General features: G+C 34.7%; 1 protein-coding gene across 6 annotated transcripts in view; it reads right to left on the bottom strand.

Moving 5' to 3' along the window:
* PPHLN1 (periphilin 1) overlaps window positions 1-19,930 on the bottom strand; it is a 143,483-nt gene that overhangs the window by 29,925 nt on the left and 93,628 nt on the right. For all 6 annotated transcript variants that reach the window (XM_047864876.1, XM_047864870.1, XM_047864873.1 and 3 more), the window contains one exon: window positions 15,611-15,751. In XM_047864876.1, coding sequence (XP_047720832.1) covers window positions 15,611-15,751 — 141 coding nt within the window. The remainder of the gene's footprint in view (window positions 1-15,610; window positions 15,752-19,930) is intronic.

Here is a 19,930-nt window from a genome sequence, read left to right as displayed (position 1 = left end):
AAGAGTCCGCAGAAACAGCAGACGGATTAAAGTTCTGAGACTTCAGGTATTAAAATTACAGAAAATAAGATGTGAAAGAAATAAGAATGAATGAAAACATGAACAATAAACAGTCTAATTCTAGGCAGATTTCCAAAGAAAACTAAATTTAACTTCTGGGAATGGAAAATATAACTAAAATTAAGAACTCAACAAATGGGTTAAACAGCAAATTATAGAAAACTGATGACTTAGAGAGTCCTGAACAAAATACCTACAATTTCAGATGAAAAATAAAAAATAAAAAAAATAAAAGTAGAAAGTTTAAGAGAAATGAAAGATAGGATGAAAAAATCTACCTACATCCAACTGGAGTATAAAAACAGAATAGATGATACCCAAAATCCAAAGAGATAACTTTATAATTTTTTAGCTCTAATGAAAAACGCAAATTCTCAGATACAGAAAACATGAATTATATTAACCAGAATAAATTTTAAAACAATCCATACCGTAACATATTATAGTAAAACTACACATCAAAAAGTAAATTTTAAAATAAAAATAATCTCTTCTCCTTACCCCTTCACGTACTGTCTTAAAGATCCAATTTTTTTACATCAATAATATTTTGTATAATCTTCTCAATATATATTTTAATCATATGCAGTAAACTTATGACAAATCATCTCAATCCGGTGGATTCTGAAAAGTATTAACATCTGGCTGTGTTTCTGCAACTAAATGAATAAAGATGATTTTCCTTCTTCCTTTACTTCCTCCCAATTCCCTGAAGGGAAAGATTCTTAAAACATATATTCTATTATTTACCTTCAAGCTAAAATAGCAGAGCTAAACTACATGGGACTCAGGGTGCTTTAAGGACTCCTTCTAATTCTGTTCATTCAACATTTACTGTGAGCCTACTGTAGGCAAAGAACTCCAGATGATACACAGATGATTAGGCAAATTTCTTTTCAGCCTATAAAAGGTAACTAGTATTGTAGTTGAACATATGCTAGCTATGAGTAGGAGGAAAAGATGTTAACTTTTGGCTGTGCAACTTTCCTGGGCAAACAACTTGGCTGTGCAGTTGATGAAGTCAGTGAATAAAAATAATTTCTTTGTATATATAAAACAAAGTCTTGAAAAGTAAACATGCTGCAAACAAACTACCCTCCCTTAACACCAGGCTTCCACTAAAAAGTCCATTTAATATATTTTTTTATTCCTTTGCTTTACATGAGGCCATGATCTATTTTCACAATCAAGATCAAGAATGTACTATGTTAGAAACATGGAATGGAAAAATATGTTTAGATAAGAGAAAGCCTATACTGCTTTTCTTTACTGCATTTTACTGCATTTACTTTTCCTATACTGCATTTCTTTAAGCTTGGTCCCAAGGGTACCACGAATTTTTACTAAAATAGCTTATGATTAAATATTTAAATAGAATAAATGAGTACTACTTAAAATCTTTAGATTACAAAATCTTTATTAAGACCTGATTTGATCTGTAACTTTTAGATAACAGATATAAAAAAGGATAGAGAAATGCATGTAGTACAACAGTTGCTGAAATAAGCATATGAGATTTTTCTTCTTGGTTCTCCTCAGTGTCAATGAAGGATGCTAATAATAGAATAAAATTTCAGGGCAGAACAATGCAAACCATAATTAGAAATCAATGCAATATAAACCATCAAAGCTTCTGGGAAAGAATTATAATTGAATACTTCTCAAAAGTATTATAATTATACTTCTCAAAAGAATTATAATGATACTTCTCAAAAGAAGCATGTATATGTATGTGTGTGTGTGTGTGTGTGTGTGTGTGTGTGTGCACCAATGTATGTATGTATATATGTATGTATTCCTAAATAAGCCAATGAGGCTGGTAAAAATAATCTTCAAAGTCAAAAATATCCTAAAGATAGAAATAAGTACCATAATTTGACACAGTCTATGTATAGCAGAAGACAATGGAGTGCATATGTTTAGGAAAAGGTTCTGGAAATTTTTGATACAAAGAAGTGGCTTAATGGGGGAAAGGTATACTAGTATATTTGCTGAGAAGGAATTTTTATAACTTTGTAAACTGATTCACATACCATAAATGAGCATTTCAAAGTTACCCTAAAATACTTCCCATCAATCTAACATGGGGATTATATGGATAAAATAATAAATATTTACCCCAAATATAAGATCGGTAGTTATATGTTTTAAAGGCTTTTTCCCAAGCAAAATAATCTTCAAAAGATATATGGACAAAAATCAAGTCCTACTAGCCTAGCACTAACATAAATACTACCACCCTAGGTAAATGGAGATGACAAGATAACATCATAGTATTACCATCCTACTCATCTCAGTTATTCAGTATCTACTTTTATTTACCTTTCACTTCTAGTAAGAGAGAATCACTAGATGCAACTGACATGAAGAGTCATTTTTTTCCTTCTTGGTTTTAATGACATTAATTATACATTAATTATAATTCTATAAATATAAATTATAGAATTATAATTTTAATCCATTCACAAATGGATTGAATTTGGAATCCATTCACAAATGCACATATTATAATTTAAAATACAAGAATTACCAGAGAAACAGATTATTTTCAGTGTAACCTATAAATTATGTGGTTCAAGTTTGGGCCCAATTTTCCTTTTTTTTTTTTTTTTTTTTAAAGTTTATTTTGTGAGAGAGAACGAACGCATGAGAGGGAGTAAGCATGGGAGGGGCAGAGAGAGATGGGGAGAGAGAGGGAGAGAGAATCCCAAGCAGGCTCTGTACTGTCAGCATGGAGCCCGATGCAGGGCTCACAAACTGTAAGATCATGACCTGAGACGAAACCAAGAGTTAGATGCTTAACGGAGTAAGCCACCCAGGTGCCCTGGGGTCTTAGTTTTCTAAGTTGGGGTTCCAGGCTAACCTACAAAAACCTTGTAAGCACGTAAGCACACATGAAGACTTAATACTTTTCATCAACCATGAAAAACAGTACAAAACAGTAACAGCAGCAATTTTGATTATGGACAATGTCCTAGCCAACTTAAATACATATTCCCATTTAATTCTTTAAAAAAAAAAAAACATTTTTTAAATGTTTATTTATTTTTGAGAGATAGAGCAAGCAGGATAGGGGCAGAGAGACAGGGAGACAGAGCATCTGAAGTGGGTTCTGTGCTGATAGCAAGGAGCCCAATGTGGGGCTTGAACTCACTAACTGTGATATCATGACCTGAGCTGAAGTCAGATGCTCAACTGAGCCACCCAGGCGCCCCGTAACTCTAACAGTATTATGAAGCGGATAATAGCACCATTCCCCTTACAGCAGTGAGCAAAGCAAGGCCCAGCAAAGTGAAATGACTTTCCCAAAGATACATAGTTAAGTGGCTGAACTGGAATTCAAGCCAAATCCCCTAATTCCAAAATTCCTACCATATTTATTCTAATTACTAAAATAATGCAGCAGTATTGTAGCAATTCTACATAAATCCTTCTATAAAATTCCATAGTGATGACACACTAGAATCTATTCAGTCATCGTTCTTGGGTAGAAGAAAATGATCCTTGATGGAAGGTGGAGACATAAGCAGCAATGAAAATTTTAAAAAGGGGAAATATTAAATAAACCTAAATTAATATTAACTGCCAAGAATACTGTTATTATCTTGTGGAGTTTTAAATATATATGGAAGTAAAACACACCAGTCATATATCAATCAAGAGGAAAGTTCAATAGAGTTAAAATGCTCTAAAGTGCCTACACTGATCATTAAGCAGTTCATAAAAGTACTAGTGGATTAGACTTCCCTAAGTCAGGAATGCATGGTGTAAAGCAATATATAACTAACAAGAAAGTGTTGTATATGGAAATGAATGATAATTTTCTAAATCCCAAAGAAGGAAACAAGGAGAGAAAAAGGACTATGGAATAGGAAGAATAAATATAGATATATCAGTAACTACATTAAATATAAATGGACCAGATGATCGAAGTAAAGCCTTATTTTATCAAAATGTATGAAACAACAAACTCAACTATATGCTGCTTACAACAAAATACCTTACTTAAATACAAGAATATAGAACAGCTAAAAGAAAGGTGACCAAAAAAGGTATCATGGAAAAACTAACTTAGATAAATATGAGGCAGTATTAGAGATTAAAAGAACTACTTACTTCAGAAAGATATAAAATAATTGTAAATTCATATGCACTTTACATCACAGCCTCAATATATAAAAGGAATAAAAACATTTAAAAGAGATTCACGAAACCACGAACATTTGAAAGTTTTAATAGAACTTTTTCAGAAATATAAGACAAGCAAACAAATCAATAAGGATATGGAGGATTTAATACAATAAATTTTACTTGTTATACTAATAAAATAATGGCCTCAACAAATACAAAATACATCTTCTTTTCAAGTATATAGAATACTTTGAAAAACTGACTATGTGTTGGCCTACAATGTAAGTCTTAACAAATTTCACAGGACTCAAATCCTAAAGAGTATGTTTTCTACTACAGGGGTTTTGAATTAGAAAAAAAAAAAAAATTTTTAACTATGAAATCCCCTATGTTTGAAAACTTCAAAATATTCTATGTAGCTCTAAGATGAAATCCCCCCCCCCACCAAATATTCTAAACTGAATGACAATAAAAATAACATCAACATTTGGAAGATTCAACTAAAGCCCTATAGAGTAGGAACTTATGGGTTAAAAGAAAAGCTACAAATCAATCAGTACCTAGCTCGAGTTTTTTTCAAAAAAGTAGAAGGAAAGAAAATAATAAAGGCAGAATTCAATGAAATATAAAATACAAAATAAGAAAGAAATTAATAAAGCCAAAAGTTGGTTCTTTGGAAAAGACAACCAGTAAGACTGCTAACTTTAGGTAATACTGATCATGGGAGACATGGTAGCCAACTCCCAAGAAAGCCCACAGTGATTCCCATCTCCTGGTATTTTCATCTTCGTGTAATACCTTCCCCTATTGAGTGTTGGCTGGGCTTAGTAACAACTTCTAACGAATAGATCAAGGTAGAAGTACCAGGCAGTATGTGATTTGTAGAATAGACCAAAAAAGGCAGCAAAGCATCATTCCTTTTCTCTGACTCTTGGGTCTCTAGTGCTAGGAAGGTAACATCTTGTAGAGGTCCACATGGTGAGGAACTGAAACTCGTACCAACAGCCACATGAGTGAGCTTGGAAGTAAATCTTCCAACTCCAGTCACGTCTTCAGAGACTACTACAGTCTTCTGATAGCCCTCATTATCAGCTGGACAGCAACTTGAGAGATCCTGAGCCAGGATCCCAACAGGCTTTGTTTATTTATTGTATCTGAGAACTTGAGAAAGTGATTCTAAGATTCCTACAGAAGTTCACAGCTCCAAGTACAGGTACTCTTGAAAAAGAACAGGGTAGGATGACTTGTTTTACTGGATAAAAAGACTTATTATAAAGCTATGATAACAAAGACAGTGTGATATTACTGCAAAGATCAAGAGACCAATGACATAGAGTCCAGAAAGATTCACATATATATGGACACTTGATTACACAGGTGACAATGCAGAACAGTAAGGATTGGTCTTGTAAAAATGAACTGAGAGTATCAACTGACTTTAACTTGTGCTGGTATCAGTAAATAAATGTATAAAAATGACAAGCTTATTTTAGTATACAATACCTGAGTTAAACAACAGTTAAGAGAAGACAGATGTTATAGGAGGGATCATCTTTTAAAAATGAAAAATGACAGGTGAAGGAAAACTATGAGAGCAATTTGTTTCAGAAATGGGGAGGGAGAGCAGGGAATTCTAAAGAGAGGGAAATATTAACATTTTTATGGCAATTCCTATATCTAGAAAAACAGATTAGAACTAGTGAAATAAAAAAAAAACAAGCCAAATAGTGGAGCCCCTGGGTGGCTCAGTCGCGTAAGTGTCCAACTCTTGATTTTGGCTCAGGTCATGATCACACTGTCCCTGGGTTTGAGCCCTGCATCTGTCAGCACAGAGCCTGCTTGGGATTCTCTCTCTGTCCCCATATCCCCTGCTCAGAATAAACTTAAAAAAATATATAAATAAATAAATAAATAAATAAATAGGAAAAAGAAAAAAAGAAAAAGACATAAGGTCTAAGAGCCCAAATCCCAGCAATGATGAAAAAACAGTCTCTAATCTTAGAGTTAAACTTATATAGATTTGCTGTAAATTATTCCTAAGAAATAATTTGAAAGTAGTCAATATTCCAAAGCTACAGAGAAACAGGCAATGTACTTCTTAACACTACCATAACCATTGTACAGTGATTTTCAATATACAAGGGGCTTCAACATACAGTGCTGTTGGTTCTGTGGGAGAACATGTAATTAATCCCATTTAACAAATAAGGAAGAGGGCTCTGAGAAGTTAAAACACCAAGTGGAAACATCCAGTACTTACTATGCTATAATACTTACAAACGTCCTTAATAAGTACTCAGAGACTAAATAAAATTGTCAACTTACAAAAGAGGAAGTGAAAGCAAGACTAAAAAGTCTAAACTACATTAAAAATAAGAAAATTTGGAACCACTAGAGAAAAATCCTTACCTAATACTTGTTGATAGTGGAGGAGGAGGAGAAGTGAGAGAATGAAGCTTGTGCTCACACTTATGTCATGGGGAACACCTATATTGGAACTACTTTATAACTGGGTACTTTTTAAGTGATGACATTCCCAGGGACAAGGACCAAGATGGCCTCATCTCTTTTGATACTTGTAACACACTAAATATGGTTCTTACAAAGCTTGGTATCTGTACTGCCCAAATTTAATATTTTTTATGAAAATAATATCTTAACAGAGTTAACAATCTTCATATTTACAGGTTTATATCAGGTATAAAATAATGAAATTACTTTTTTTTTTATGTTTATTCATTTTTGAGAGACAGTGAAAGCCAGAACATGAAGGGGGGAGGGGTGGAGAGAGAAAGAGACACAGAATCCGAAGCAGGCTCCAGGCTCTGAGCTGTCAGCGCAGAGCCCAACACAGGGCTTGAACTCACGGACCGCGAGATCATGACCTGAGCCAAAGTCAGACGCTCAACCAACTGAGCCACCCAGTCGCCCCACTAACTTACTTTTAAATGTAAAAGCTGATATGCTTGGTTTTAACATTTCAACTATGATACAAATCACCTTAAGAGGTAACTTTTAGATGAAACTCTTAAAATACTTATAAAAATAAACACTTATACTTTAGCAAAAAGTTTCTGTAATAAGAGTATGACCATATTTTGACAAGTAATTTTCAAAAACCTTGAAATTTGGCCAAAATAAAGGATTTATCTTTAATGTATTTGAGACTAAGAAATTTTTCAAGGGTAAATCTCATGTGAGTGTATTTTACTAAATCTATATATGTAAAGTCTGAACAAGTGGTTGGTAATAATGGATTGTTAAATACAGTAGGGTAGACTTGATGTCTAGACAAGATAGTGGTGAGAGCTGCACTTTTAAGAAGTTCGTTACTCGCTCTGATAAAAAGGGAAAACAAAGAATGTTTCTATTATGTAAGGTTAGCATGAAATGCTTAGATCATGCATATACAACAATAGAGCTGCCACTGCTTTGAAAACAATTTCATTTTAATCCACTATGTGTTAAAAGCGGATTTTTACCATGTCCCTAACTCTAGTTAACATTTCAGGAAGATGGCACATTTGATTAATCTTCTACCCATTTTACTTTAAAACTAAAACCAAAATATCCTTTATATACTGAGAGAGAAGGAACAAGAGCTAGTGATAGTGCTGAGAATCACCAGGCTGTATAGACAGTGACTGAAACTAGACACTGTAAAAAAAAAAAAAAGGAGCCACAGATTGAACACTGATTAAATGTGACATCTTATTTACTGAAGAAAACATTTTCTGCACAATTCATTAGCTCAATAAACAGTAATTACTAACTGATGCATAGCAATGGTGTATCTGGGTTAAAAAAACATTTTAATATAAGAGGCTAAAAAAACCAAAAATACCTAAAAATTTTATACTTAATCTGAAATTAGCTACATTTAACAGTGAATACAGAAGCAGTAATACTTAACTTTGAGTTTTTAATGATTTAGATTAAGAAGGGACCTAAGGTTATCTAGTATAACTTCTTTATTTTGAGGAAGAAGTGAAGAAAAGCTAGTAGTAAGCAGTCCATACGGTCACAAAAAAAGGTTAACACATAGAATTCAAATTAAAGTAAAAATTATGTATTAAGTAGATTGATCTAGATTTACAGTAAAACCTTATTAACCTATAAGCCTAATGACCTAGAGGGGAAACAAAATGATTTCTGAATTAGTTCGATCTTTTTTAACTAAATGGAGTAAGGAAATGACATCTACAATTAAACTATAAATTATCAGATATATAATCTACCCATCTTTCAACAGAGATACTTATTTCAAGGTAGAAATATCAGCATTTTCATAAAACAACATCAGGATAGTGTTAGGATAGATAGCTTTCCGAAACAAAGAGGTTTTAAAAATGAATTTGCCTTCATGGCACTTAAAAATTTTTTTTTAGTTATTATTCACCAAATAAGACAAAAGAAGAAACAGACTTTTCCCCCTACAAATTATAATTTTCTGTGATTTAAGAAATACCATAAATGATGCATTTAAAGAATACTTTTAAGCACATCACTACAACTATATTGGTTTAGATTCTATAAATTGCATCTACAAATAATTTTTTAAGTTTACTTATTTATTTTGAGAGAGAAAGCACATGAGTGGGAGGAGCAGAGAGGGAAAGAGAATCCCAAGCAAGCTCTACTAATACATTTTTTTTGTAATTTGTTTAATCTTTATTTTTGAGACAGAAAGAGAGAGAGAGAGAGAGAGAGAGAGAGAGAGAGAGAGAGAGAGAGAGCGCGCGCACGCGAGCGAGCAGGGGACGAACAAAGAGAGAGGGAGACACAGAATCCAAAGCAGGCTCCAGGCTCTGAGCTGTCAGCACAGAGCCCAACGTGGGGCTCGAACTCACGAACCGTGAGATCATGACCTGAGTTGAAGCTGGACACTTAATCGACTGAACCACCCAGGCGTCCCTCTACTAATAAGATTTTTAAGACAGGTTGACAATGATTGGTATAAGCAAGAAATGAAGCTCTCTGTAATCTCATGTATTCCAGTCATTCTTGGCCTGCTGTGAGAATCATGAGAAGTGTTTTGAAACATACAGATTTCATAACACAGGGACTCAGGAATTTATTAACAGACACTGTGGTGATCTCTTATGCAGACATTAAAACCTACACAGCACTTCACAAGACACAAACCCAAGCATTTGATACCCATCACTAAACTAACTCCTCTCCAAAACTGCTCATTTTAAATGTAATACTCGTATATTTTAAAAATACATACACACTTTATTTTTTTTTTAAACGTTTATTTATTTTTGAGACAGAGAGAGACAGAGCATGAACGGGGGAGGGTCACAGAGAGAAGGAGACACAGAATCTGAAACAGGCTCCAGGCTCTGAGCTGTCAGCACAGAGCCCAACGCGGGGCTCGAAATCACAGACCGTAAGATCATGACCTGAGCCGAAGTCGGACGCTTAACCGACCAAGCCACCTAGGCGCCCCTACATACACACTTTAAAAAAGGTAGAGAAATCAGAGGAACTGTACTTTAAAACATGGTTCACAAGTGATTATAAATATCTACTAATAGGGGACTAGTTATAAACACTGATACAGAATGGATATACTAAACAGGGTGCATGGTAAACTACCACTTGTACTTAAAGGAATAATATGGACACAAGTACAAATTTTTATTTCTACTCATCAGGATCAACTATGATCCAGATATATGTGTGTATACACATACACAGTATGTGTGCATACATGGTATGCACACACAAATACTACATATAAACCGCGTATACACATACCTATGTATGTTACATAGTGTCATCTATATGCTGGGGAAAGAAACTGGGTAGCTAAGAATTATGAAGAAGGAAACTTCTTTCTCACTGCATAATCTCTTGTATTCTTTGAAATTTATGCTTGTATATGTTACTACTTGAAGTATAGCCTTGATGGGCTGAAGGGTATTTACCATAAATCAAATCAAATTACATGATTTTGAGCTTTTAGTTCCTAACTAAATCCTTATTACTATCAGTGTATCAACTGTTCTGAAAAAGAAAAACTTTCATAAATATTTGTCACAGGTGATATTTACACTGTTTTAACTATCAAAATTCATCCAACCGAATATTTAGGATCTATGCATTTTATTGCATGTTAATTATACCTCAATTAAAAAATACATAAAACTTTAGTTTATATAAAATTAAGGTGGTTATAGTTCTCAACCTTTTAGCACATTAGAAAACTATAGAAGAACTTAAGAAAAAATAACCACCTCCTTCTAATTCCTTGTTACTCCAATATGGTCCACAGACTAGAACAATCAGCATCACCAAGCAGCACGTTAGAAATTCCAATCTCAAGCCCGATCCCAGATTCACAGTCAGAAAATGTGCTTTAACAAGATCCCCAAATGATTTCTGTGCATGTTAAAGCTTGAGAAACTCTGATAACCTAATTACCAAAATATTTATGGTAGAAATCCAAGAAGCTCTACTTTTAAGGAGCCCCCCAGATGTACAACAAAGGTAGAGAGTCACAATATAAGTACTGTGTTTGAGGGTTAAGAGATGGAAAGTTCTTTCTTCAAGACTGTTAGTTTGCATAGCAAAAAGTCCTAATAAACAGCAGTTACTCACTACCTTTAGTAGTTGTTTTATTAGCAAACTGCTTTTCTACTACTTATGTCTGTCTGTAGGAGGATTTTAGCCACTGTGACATTCATAGTCGTATGATCTACTAGGCAGAACATGCATATGCATATTATATATACACACATTATGTTATATATACTACATACATGTATATGTTATACACACATATTTATATAGATCCACTCAGATTATCTGATTCCATCTGAAGAAAGAAGATAGAAGACTCTAATCCAGATCTTGCCACTAGGGAATTACAAAGAGATTTTTAAATATAATTATTTATTTTGCCAGACCTCCAAAAAACAGAGGATCTGATCTCACGGATAGGCTATGTCTAAGCACAATTTTAACAAATCATGAGGGACAAATCTTCAACATGAAAAGGTTCCAAACAGTTAAAGTAAATATTACCTTATCCCCGGGGGTACAATAGAGGGAAGAAGGGCTATGTAATAATACAGATTTCAATTTGTGAGGTTTGTTCAAAGTGCCAATTTTTTAAAAGATTCCTCACTGATAAAATAGCAAGTAGTGGGATGCACTTAATTTCAAATCAAATAAGTCAGTAATAGGTATGTGAGGACTTGTGAGATATGACAGTTAAGGGGTTAATGACCAATACCTGAGTCAGGTTATGAATCACCCATACTTTTGTAGGTTGTCTATCTAGGAATTACTTATAATGACAGGAGAAATTTTGAAATCTCTCTAAGCTAAGAAGCTAGGAACCTCAAAAAATACTCTGGTAAGTCAATGTAAAAGTGGCCCAAATTGGATAAGAATGGGTAAATCTAGGGAAATGAGGGTAAAAAGAAAAAAAAAAAATACCATAGGATCCAAAACATAAGGAGGCTTAATGTGCTGTGGCAACAGAATGAATCATCTCCATTAAAGGATACTCAAGTACAAGGGGGATGATTCAAATGATCTCTATGTAGCAACACAATATTCAGAGATGCAACCTGATGTCTTCTGGCTCAAGGATTTTAGACTGTGGTTCTCTGTGCATATTTGACTATTAATGTGGGGAGCTTTATCAAAAAGCACCAACATTTCCAACCCTATTAAAATTCTTAAATGTCCAGGATGAGATGGCAATAATGTGGCAAAGAACATGAATATGCTCCCTCACTGAAATGATTCACATACAATCTACCTCCATATATATATATATGCCCTTAAACATCAAATAGCCACTTTGTAGGCACTTCGAATTAAACCAAATTTTGGCCTAGAGATTAAGTTTATTTTATATTGCAATATAGCCACAAGTTAATGATTTCCTTGGGGCTGAAGCACTGAAGAATCTAATACAGAAACGCTAAAAAAAAGTGTTTGTGGTAATTTATCTTTACAAGATATCTAAACATACTGCACTTGATATAACAGACAGAAAAAGCAGCTTGGGCATTATACCAATATTTACATTTCTATATTATTCCAAACCTGAATTGTTGTCCTCATCTATGTGGGCTTTTTGGATTATTATTTATTTTGTAAAATCATGAAATATTTCAAGCATGTGGAAAAATATAAAGAATAACTACTGGACAGCTGTGTAACTACTAGCTGGCTTTCTCAAGGCTTTGGATTATTCCTATTCATTTGGCGTTTAATCCTTAAAACTAAAATGTGCAGAAGTTGAAAATGAAGAAAACAAGGGGGAAAAAATCCCCTTAAAACTACTTTTTCTTTTAAACAAATTTTTTTTAACGTTTATTTATTATTGAGAGACAGAGAGAGACAGAGCATGAGCATGGGAGGGGCAACGAGAGGAGGAGACACAGAATACAAAGTAGGCTCTAGGCACACAGCCCGAAGTGGGGCTCGAACTCACAAACTGCGAGATCACGACCAGAGTCGAAGTTAGACGCTTAAACGACTGAGCCACCCAGGTGCCCCTTAAAACTACTTTTTCATTTTTAAAAATCACTATAACTTTTAGACACAAATTTATAAAATAGTTATATATGATTATTTACTAGCTTTCTGACATTTTTGGAGTTTTTAAGGTTTGATTTTCTTGCCAATATATGTAAACCAAAGTGCTCTATTAAGAACAGAGTTTAGTAACATTATTAAGTATAATAATTTATTTTTAACATATAAAATTATTTATACTTAAAATTATTAATTTTTCTGTTTTATAATACTTCTAATAACTATCTTTACTTCTCTAGTCATATCAGAATACAGTAATGTTCTTTTAGATTTTTTAGGTCATCTGTTTTGCTATTAAAATCTCAATATTCTTTAAGTGTGTACTGTTAAACTAGGCTGTTTATCTGACTGGTAGCTCATCTTTTCAAGATCAAATAAATCAACTATGAATAATAAGAGACAGGAGAAATATTAATAAATGACAACCCCAAATCCTCCTACCCTGCTACTTCAAATTCTTCTACCAATTATATTTTTAAGAGAAACTCTCCTTTAAATAACTGCTGTTTAACTACTAGGAATTTATCCAAAGGATACAGGAGTGCTGATTCATAAGGGCACTCGTACCCCAATGTTTATAGCAGCACTATCAACAACAGCCAAATTATGGAAAGAGCCTAAAATGTCCATCAGCTGATGAATGGATAAAGAAGATGTGGTTTATGTACACAATGGGATACTACTTGGCACTAAGAATGAAATCGTGCCATTTGCAGCAATGTGGATGGAAATGGAAGGTATTATGCTGAGTGAAATAAGTCAGAGAAAGACAGATATCATATGTGTCCACTCATATGTGGAACTTGAGAAACTTAACAGAAGGCCATGGGAAAAGGGAAGGGGTAAAAATAGTTACAAACAGACAGAGAGGGAGGCAAACCATAAGAGACTCTTAAATACAGAGAACAAACTGGAGGTGGATGGGGACGTGGGGGAGAGGGGAAAATGGGTGATGGGCATTGAGGAGGGCACTTGTTGGGATGAGCACTGGGTGTTGTATGTAAGCGATAAACCATGGGAATCTACCCCAAAAACCAAGAGCACGCTCTATACACTGTATGTTAGCCAATTTGACAATAAATTATATTAAAATAAATAAATAAACAAACAAACATTAAAAGAATAACTGCTGTTTAGGTGGAAAAGAAAAATAGTATAAATCATTCATTCAATAAACACTTATCAAGCAGCTATTACAAAGTGCTGGGCCTAGGCATCGTATTAGGTGATCAGGTTAAGATGCAGTCTCTGACTTAAAGTGACTCAGGGGCTATTCAAGGAAGGGTCACTTCTAGGTTTATGACTCTATCCACCATCCAGAGAACAAATATTTCTTTTGAGCCCACTACATGCCAATCATTGTATTAGGTAATGGAGATAAGGGATAGTCACTGCTCTCATGAAGCTTCCATTTAGGAGGGAGACAAACAAATAAAAACATATGTCAAGTAGTAAAAAAATAACCCAAAAACTACAAAGAAAACTAAGAGTAAAAGGACAAAAGGACAGTAATTCTACATAGGATAATGATATTTATATCCATGTTGAAGATACATCTGATGAGCAAACCTTTTATGCTCTCAATTAACTGGTATCTTGTAAGGCACCACTTTCATATCACCAAATTAAACACGAATTTTCTCAGTCTCCATTTTCCTTCTATTCTTCCAAGCATCTGACACTGACACCAAGCATGCTGACCACCTCCAGTTTAAAACTCTACTGGCTTACATGAAACATCCTGTATTTATTAGATTTTTATCCTTTGCCATTGGGGTAGCATCAATATGAGCTGTACAATCACAACCAGGATTTACTTAAGATGTTCTCCTATCCAACCAAGGCAAACAGATTTTAACTGATGTGAAAGTGGAAAGTACCCTGAGAAAAGATTTAACTTTATTCTTAATTCCCAATAGGTTTCAGAAGACTATATAACAATATGACATTTACTCAAAGCACTGGAGAGTAACATCAAAAACACTTGTACACACTGAGTAATGTAGAGAATTGTGAAATCACTATATTATATACCTGAAACTAATATAGCACTATATGTTAATTACACTGGGGAAAAAAATACTTATATAACATGTTACATGTTATAAAACCCTTTCAAATTTTATTTACTTCATTTAATCCTCTAAAGTTATAATACACCATGAGGCAGGTAATATTTCCATGTGAAAACATTTTAAATTTTGCTATGTATAATGAGCACATGTGAAGAGGACTGAAGAGAAAATAGTTTTAGATCTTAATAGGTAAGACAAAGCCTCTAAACTTATTCCAATCCATAATTATATTTCACACTATATTAAGATATAGCTAGAAGGTTCTGACCTATAATTCCCTAAGCAATCTATTTAATCTATTAAAAACAAGATTCTAACTTTTCAGAATGATATCATTAAAATTAAATCTATATACTTATCCTTTACTTTTTCTTTACTATTTGAAAAATGCTTAGAGTGTAATGAAAAACATAAACATCTGTAATGCCAATATTCTTAAAACAACATCTGCTAACATTTTGGTATATTTAACATTTCTTTCAGCCCATTCCTGTTAATTTTAATAGTTTAATTGCTTCATACTACCACGAATACTGATATTCCTTAAAAAAGAAGTTTGCTTTTTACTTAAAAAATAAAAAAGTAAACAAGAATAGGGGACCAAACTGATCAGTATTACTGTGAAATCAAATTAAGCAATTTTGATATTTTTTTAATTTCAGAATCACAAGTGAAAAAAATCTAAATGACATATTTATTCAATAAATATTTACTATAATTACCATGTGCAAAATGACAGGAACAAAGGATTATATACTTAAAGAAGACTGAATTCTCACCTGTTCAATCTCTTTGGTTTTTGATGCTATTGCTTTAGAGCGACTGGTTAGCTGACTGTCTTCAAATAATTCCATGCCATCTGTTGCATTTGACTCAGGTTCTTCTGGCTGGTCAATAAACAGTGGTGCTGTGGATCCTGCCTTTGAAAAAATTAGAAAACCTTAATTGCATACAGCATTTCACATGACTGTTCATAGGCCTTAACTGGCACATTATACCAAGAGAAAGTGCTACATTCAACCAGTTTTAAGAAGACACTTTCAATTTCACTCTGCATAATATGTGAGGAGGACCAAAGAGGAAATGATTGCTACTTTTTAAATTTTAGAGAAGACAAAGATTCTAGGCTTATTCCATTCCAAAATTATATTTCACATTACATTAAAATACAGCTAGAAAGTTTTGTCCTATAGCTTACTCCTTAAGCAATCTATTTATGAAACAGTGAAGAGAAAAAGTCTAATTGGAAGTGAGAGGTATGTGCACACATAAACATATTAAAAAAGAACATGGAAAAGGGTTCTACTTTCAGAAGTTAAAAATACCTTGCTCCTGTAGCAAAAAAAAAAAAAAAAAAAAAAAAAAAAAAAAAAAAATTATCGAAATCACTGAAAAGAAAATCCCCCAAATAATAATCACTATTTTATAGCAACAATTCATTAAATACACAATCCCACAAAAAGTCCATAGCTGACTACTGTACTTTCCAAAAACACTTTTGTGACAAAGAAAAAACTGAAAAAAGGGGAGAAAACAATTATTTAACTACATTTGTTTATTCAAAAATTTACTGTGCGACACGTAAAGCAGCATTATCTACAATAACCAATTACAAGTAGCCCAAATGTCCATCAAGAGATGAATGGGTAAAGAAGAGGTGGGGTATGTATACAATGGAATATTACTCAGCCATAAAAAAGAGTGCAATCTTGCCATTTGCAACTACATGGATGGAGCTAGAGAGTATTATGCTAAGTGAAATAAGTCAGAGAAAGACAAATAGACAAATACCATGTGATTTCACTCATATGTGGAATTTGAAAAACAAAAATGTGCAAAGGGGAAGAAAAAAAAGAGACACCAAGAAACAGACTCTTAACTATACAGAACAAACTGATCGTTACCAGAGAGAAGGTAGGTAGGGGACTAGGTTAAACAGGTGATGGGGATTAAGGAGAGCACTTGCGATGAGTACTGGCCATTATATGGAAGTCTTGAGTCACTATATTGTACACCTGAAACTAATATTACACTATATGTTAACCAACTGGAATTTTAACAAGAACTTAAAAAAAAATGTTACTGTGTGACAGAGAAAGGAATATGGCAGCACAGTAGGAAGACCCTATGCTAGCCACAAATTCAGCTAGATAATTATAATCCTAAATACTCCAGAAATCAACCTTAAGATTGGCAGAACAAACTCCACAACTAAAGGTAGAGGAGAGGCCATAATGAAGGAAGTAGGAAGAGCAGAGAGATGGTTTAGGAGAGAAAAGAAGGATGGTGGCTGCTGTGGTAGTGAGGAAGCTATGGTTGCAGAGAAGGGTGACAGACTAACACACAGGGGAGTGCCTGGGAGAAATGAATCCCATAGCAATTGGCTTGGAAAATGAGAGGGGATGAATTTTTTGAGTTCTTGTAACCAGGCTAAAGCCTTGAGTTCTAAAGGTCAGCGAGCTTGACCTTGGGGAAAGCCGTGAGGCATTGGGACTGCTTTTAGAGAGAAGGCAGGGGAAACAGTCCTCAAACATACAGAGGGTAAACAGTGATCTGAAGAGCACCTGGGGCACATAGTGGGTAGGTTATTCCCTCATCTTGGAGTGTGTCCCAGAGAGGCAGCATTCATGAAGAGAACACTCCAGGAAAAAAGGGACAGGCAACCACCTTTTCTCTCCCCAGTCCCTCAGTATAAGCATAGAACCACCTATGAGATCCAGTGCAATGACAATACTGCCTATTTAATTTGCTTACACCAAGGCCTGTTCCTGCACCCCACTGTACTCTGGTAGAACTGCCTTTCCTAGTCACACTTACCTCAGTTCCAGCATGGCAGGCGCCCTTGCCAGAAGACCAGCCCAAACCCCTGCCCACATCCCGTCTCCTGATCCAGGAGTTTTGCAGAGCCTTAGTTCCAGTGCTGGTGGCAACAGGTCTCACATCTAGTTAAAACATGCTACATTCACACCAGGGACTAAACACTACCCACAACAGGCAAAGAGAGTCTCTGCAGATGACTGTCCTAAAGGATAAAAAGGCCAGGAAAAAACAGCAGAGCACATATGAAGCAAATGCTGGAGACATACTGGAAGAGCCAGACCAGGAGCACAGTGGACACTACACACCAGGGCACTCACTACAAGACCTCTTCTTCACAAGACCATTACCTTCAAGAACAGGAAACATAATAGCAAATTTCCTAACACAGAGAAACAGGCACAGAAACTTAGACAAAATGAGAAGACAGAGGAATCTGTCCCAAATAAAACAAGAGGACAAGGCCATAGCTGGAGAGCTAAGCAAAAGAGAAGCAACATGTCTGATGGGCTATTTAAAGCAATGATCATAAGGTTACTCACTGGACTTGAGAAAAGAGTGGAAGACATGGTGAGACCTTTAACAGAGAAATAAAAAAGAAACAATCAGAGATGAAAGGTGCAATAAGCAAGATAGGATATATACTTGATACAATGAATAGCAGGCTGGAAGAATCAGAGGAATGAATTAATGAGCTAGAAGACAGAGTAATGGAAAGTTAGCAAGATGAACAAAAGACAGAAAGAAGAATTAGGCAAAACGAGAACAGACTTAGGGAACTCAGTGACTCCATCAAAGTAAAAACATTCACATTAGAAGAATTCCAAAGAAGAGAGAAAGAGAGGTAGAAATTTTATTTGAAGAGATAATAGCTAGAGACTTTCTTAATCTGGAAAAGGAATAGATATTTAGATCCAGGAGGCACAAACAACCCCCAACAAAATCAACAAAAGCAGATCCACACCAAGACATATTACAATAAAAATCGCAAAATGTACCAAAAAGAAAAAATTTTAAAAGCAGCAATACAAAAGAAGATGGTTACACACAATGGAAACCCCATAAGCCTACCAGCGGATTTTTCAGCAGAAACTTTCCAAGCCAGAAGGGAGGGGTACCATACATACAAAGTGTTGAGTGGGAAAAATCTAGAGCCAAGAATACTCTATCCAGCAAGACTATCATTCAAAATAGGAGGAGATAGGGGCGCCTGGGTGGCGCAGTTGGTTAAGCGTCCGACTTCAGCCAGGTCACGATCTCGCGGTCCGGGAGTTCGAGCCCCGCGTAGGGCTCTGGGCCGATGGCTCAGAGCCTGGAGCCTGTTTCCGATTCTGTGTCTCCCTCTCTCTCTGCCCCTCCCCCGTTCATGCTCTGTCTCTCTCTGTCCCAAAAATAAATAAACGTTGAAAAAAAAAAATTCAAAATAGGAGGAGATAAAGAGTTTCCTGGACAAAAAGTGAAAAAGTTCATGACCACTAAATCAGTCCCGCATGAAATATTAAAGGGCCTCTGAGTGGAAAGGAAGACCAAAAGTGACACTATGAAGGAAGGAAACACAAAAGCAGTAAAAATGACTATTTTTGTAAATATCAGTCAAGGAACTCACAAAATAAAAGGATGTAAAATAGGACAACATATCCAAATGTGAGGAAGAGTGAAGAATGAGTTCAAACTTAACCGCTGAGTTAACACAGACTGCTATATGCAGAATATGTTATAAACAAGCCTAATGATAACCACAAATCAAAAAGTACTAATATATATGCAAAGAATAAAGAAAAATGCAAATATATCACTAAAGAAAACAAGCAAACCATGAGAAAGACAAGACAGGATCAGAGAAAATCTTCAGAAACAACCACAAAAGAGGTAATAAAATAGCAACACGTATAAATCAATAATTACTTTGAATATAAATGGAATGTAAATCAAAAGACACAGAGTAACAGAATGGCTAAGAAAACAAGACCCATCTATATGCTGCTTATTTTAGCAGATACTCATTTTAGACCTAAATACACCTGCAGATTGAAAGTGATGGGATGGAGAAACACTTATCATGCAAACAGAGGTCAAAAGAAAGCCAGAATAGCAATATTTATATCTGACCAAATAGACTATATTTTTATTTTAATTTCATTTGTTTTAAGTTTACTTATTTATTTTGCGGGAGACAGAGACATCACGAGTAGGGGAGGGGCAGAGAGAGAGAGAGAGAGAGAGGAAGAGAGAGGAAGAGAGAGAAAATCCCAAGCAGGCTCCGAGCTGGAGCACAAAGCCTG

Source organism: Prionailurus viverrinus, chromosome B4 (assembly GCF_022837055.1).
Source record: "Prionailurus viverrinus isolate Anna chromosome B4, UM_Priviv_1.0, whole genome shotgun sequence".
NCBI classification, from domain to species: domain Eukaryota; kingdom Metazoa; phylum Chordata; class Mammalia; order Carnivora; family Felidae; genus Prionailurus; species Prionailurus viverrinus.
The sequence above is the reverse complement of the archived record's forward strand: the minus strand, read 5'-3'. Positions and strand labels throughout refer to the sequence as shown.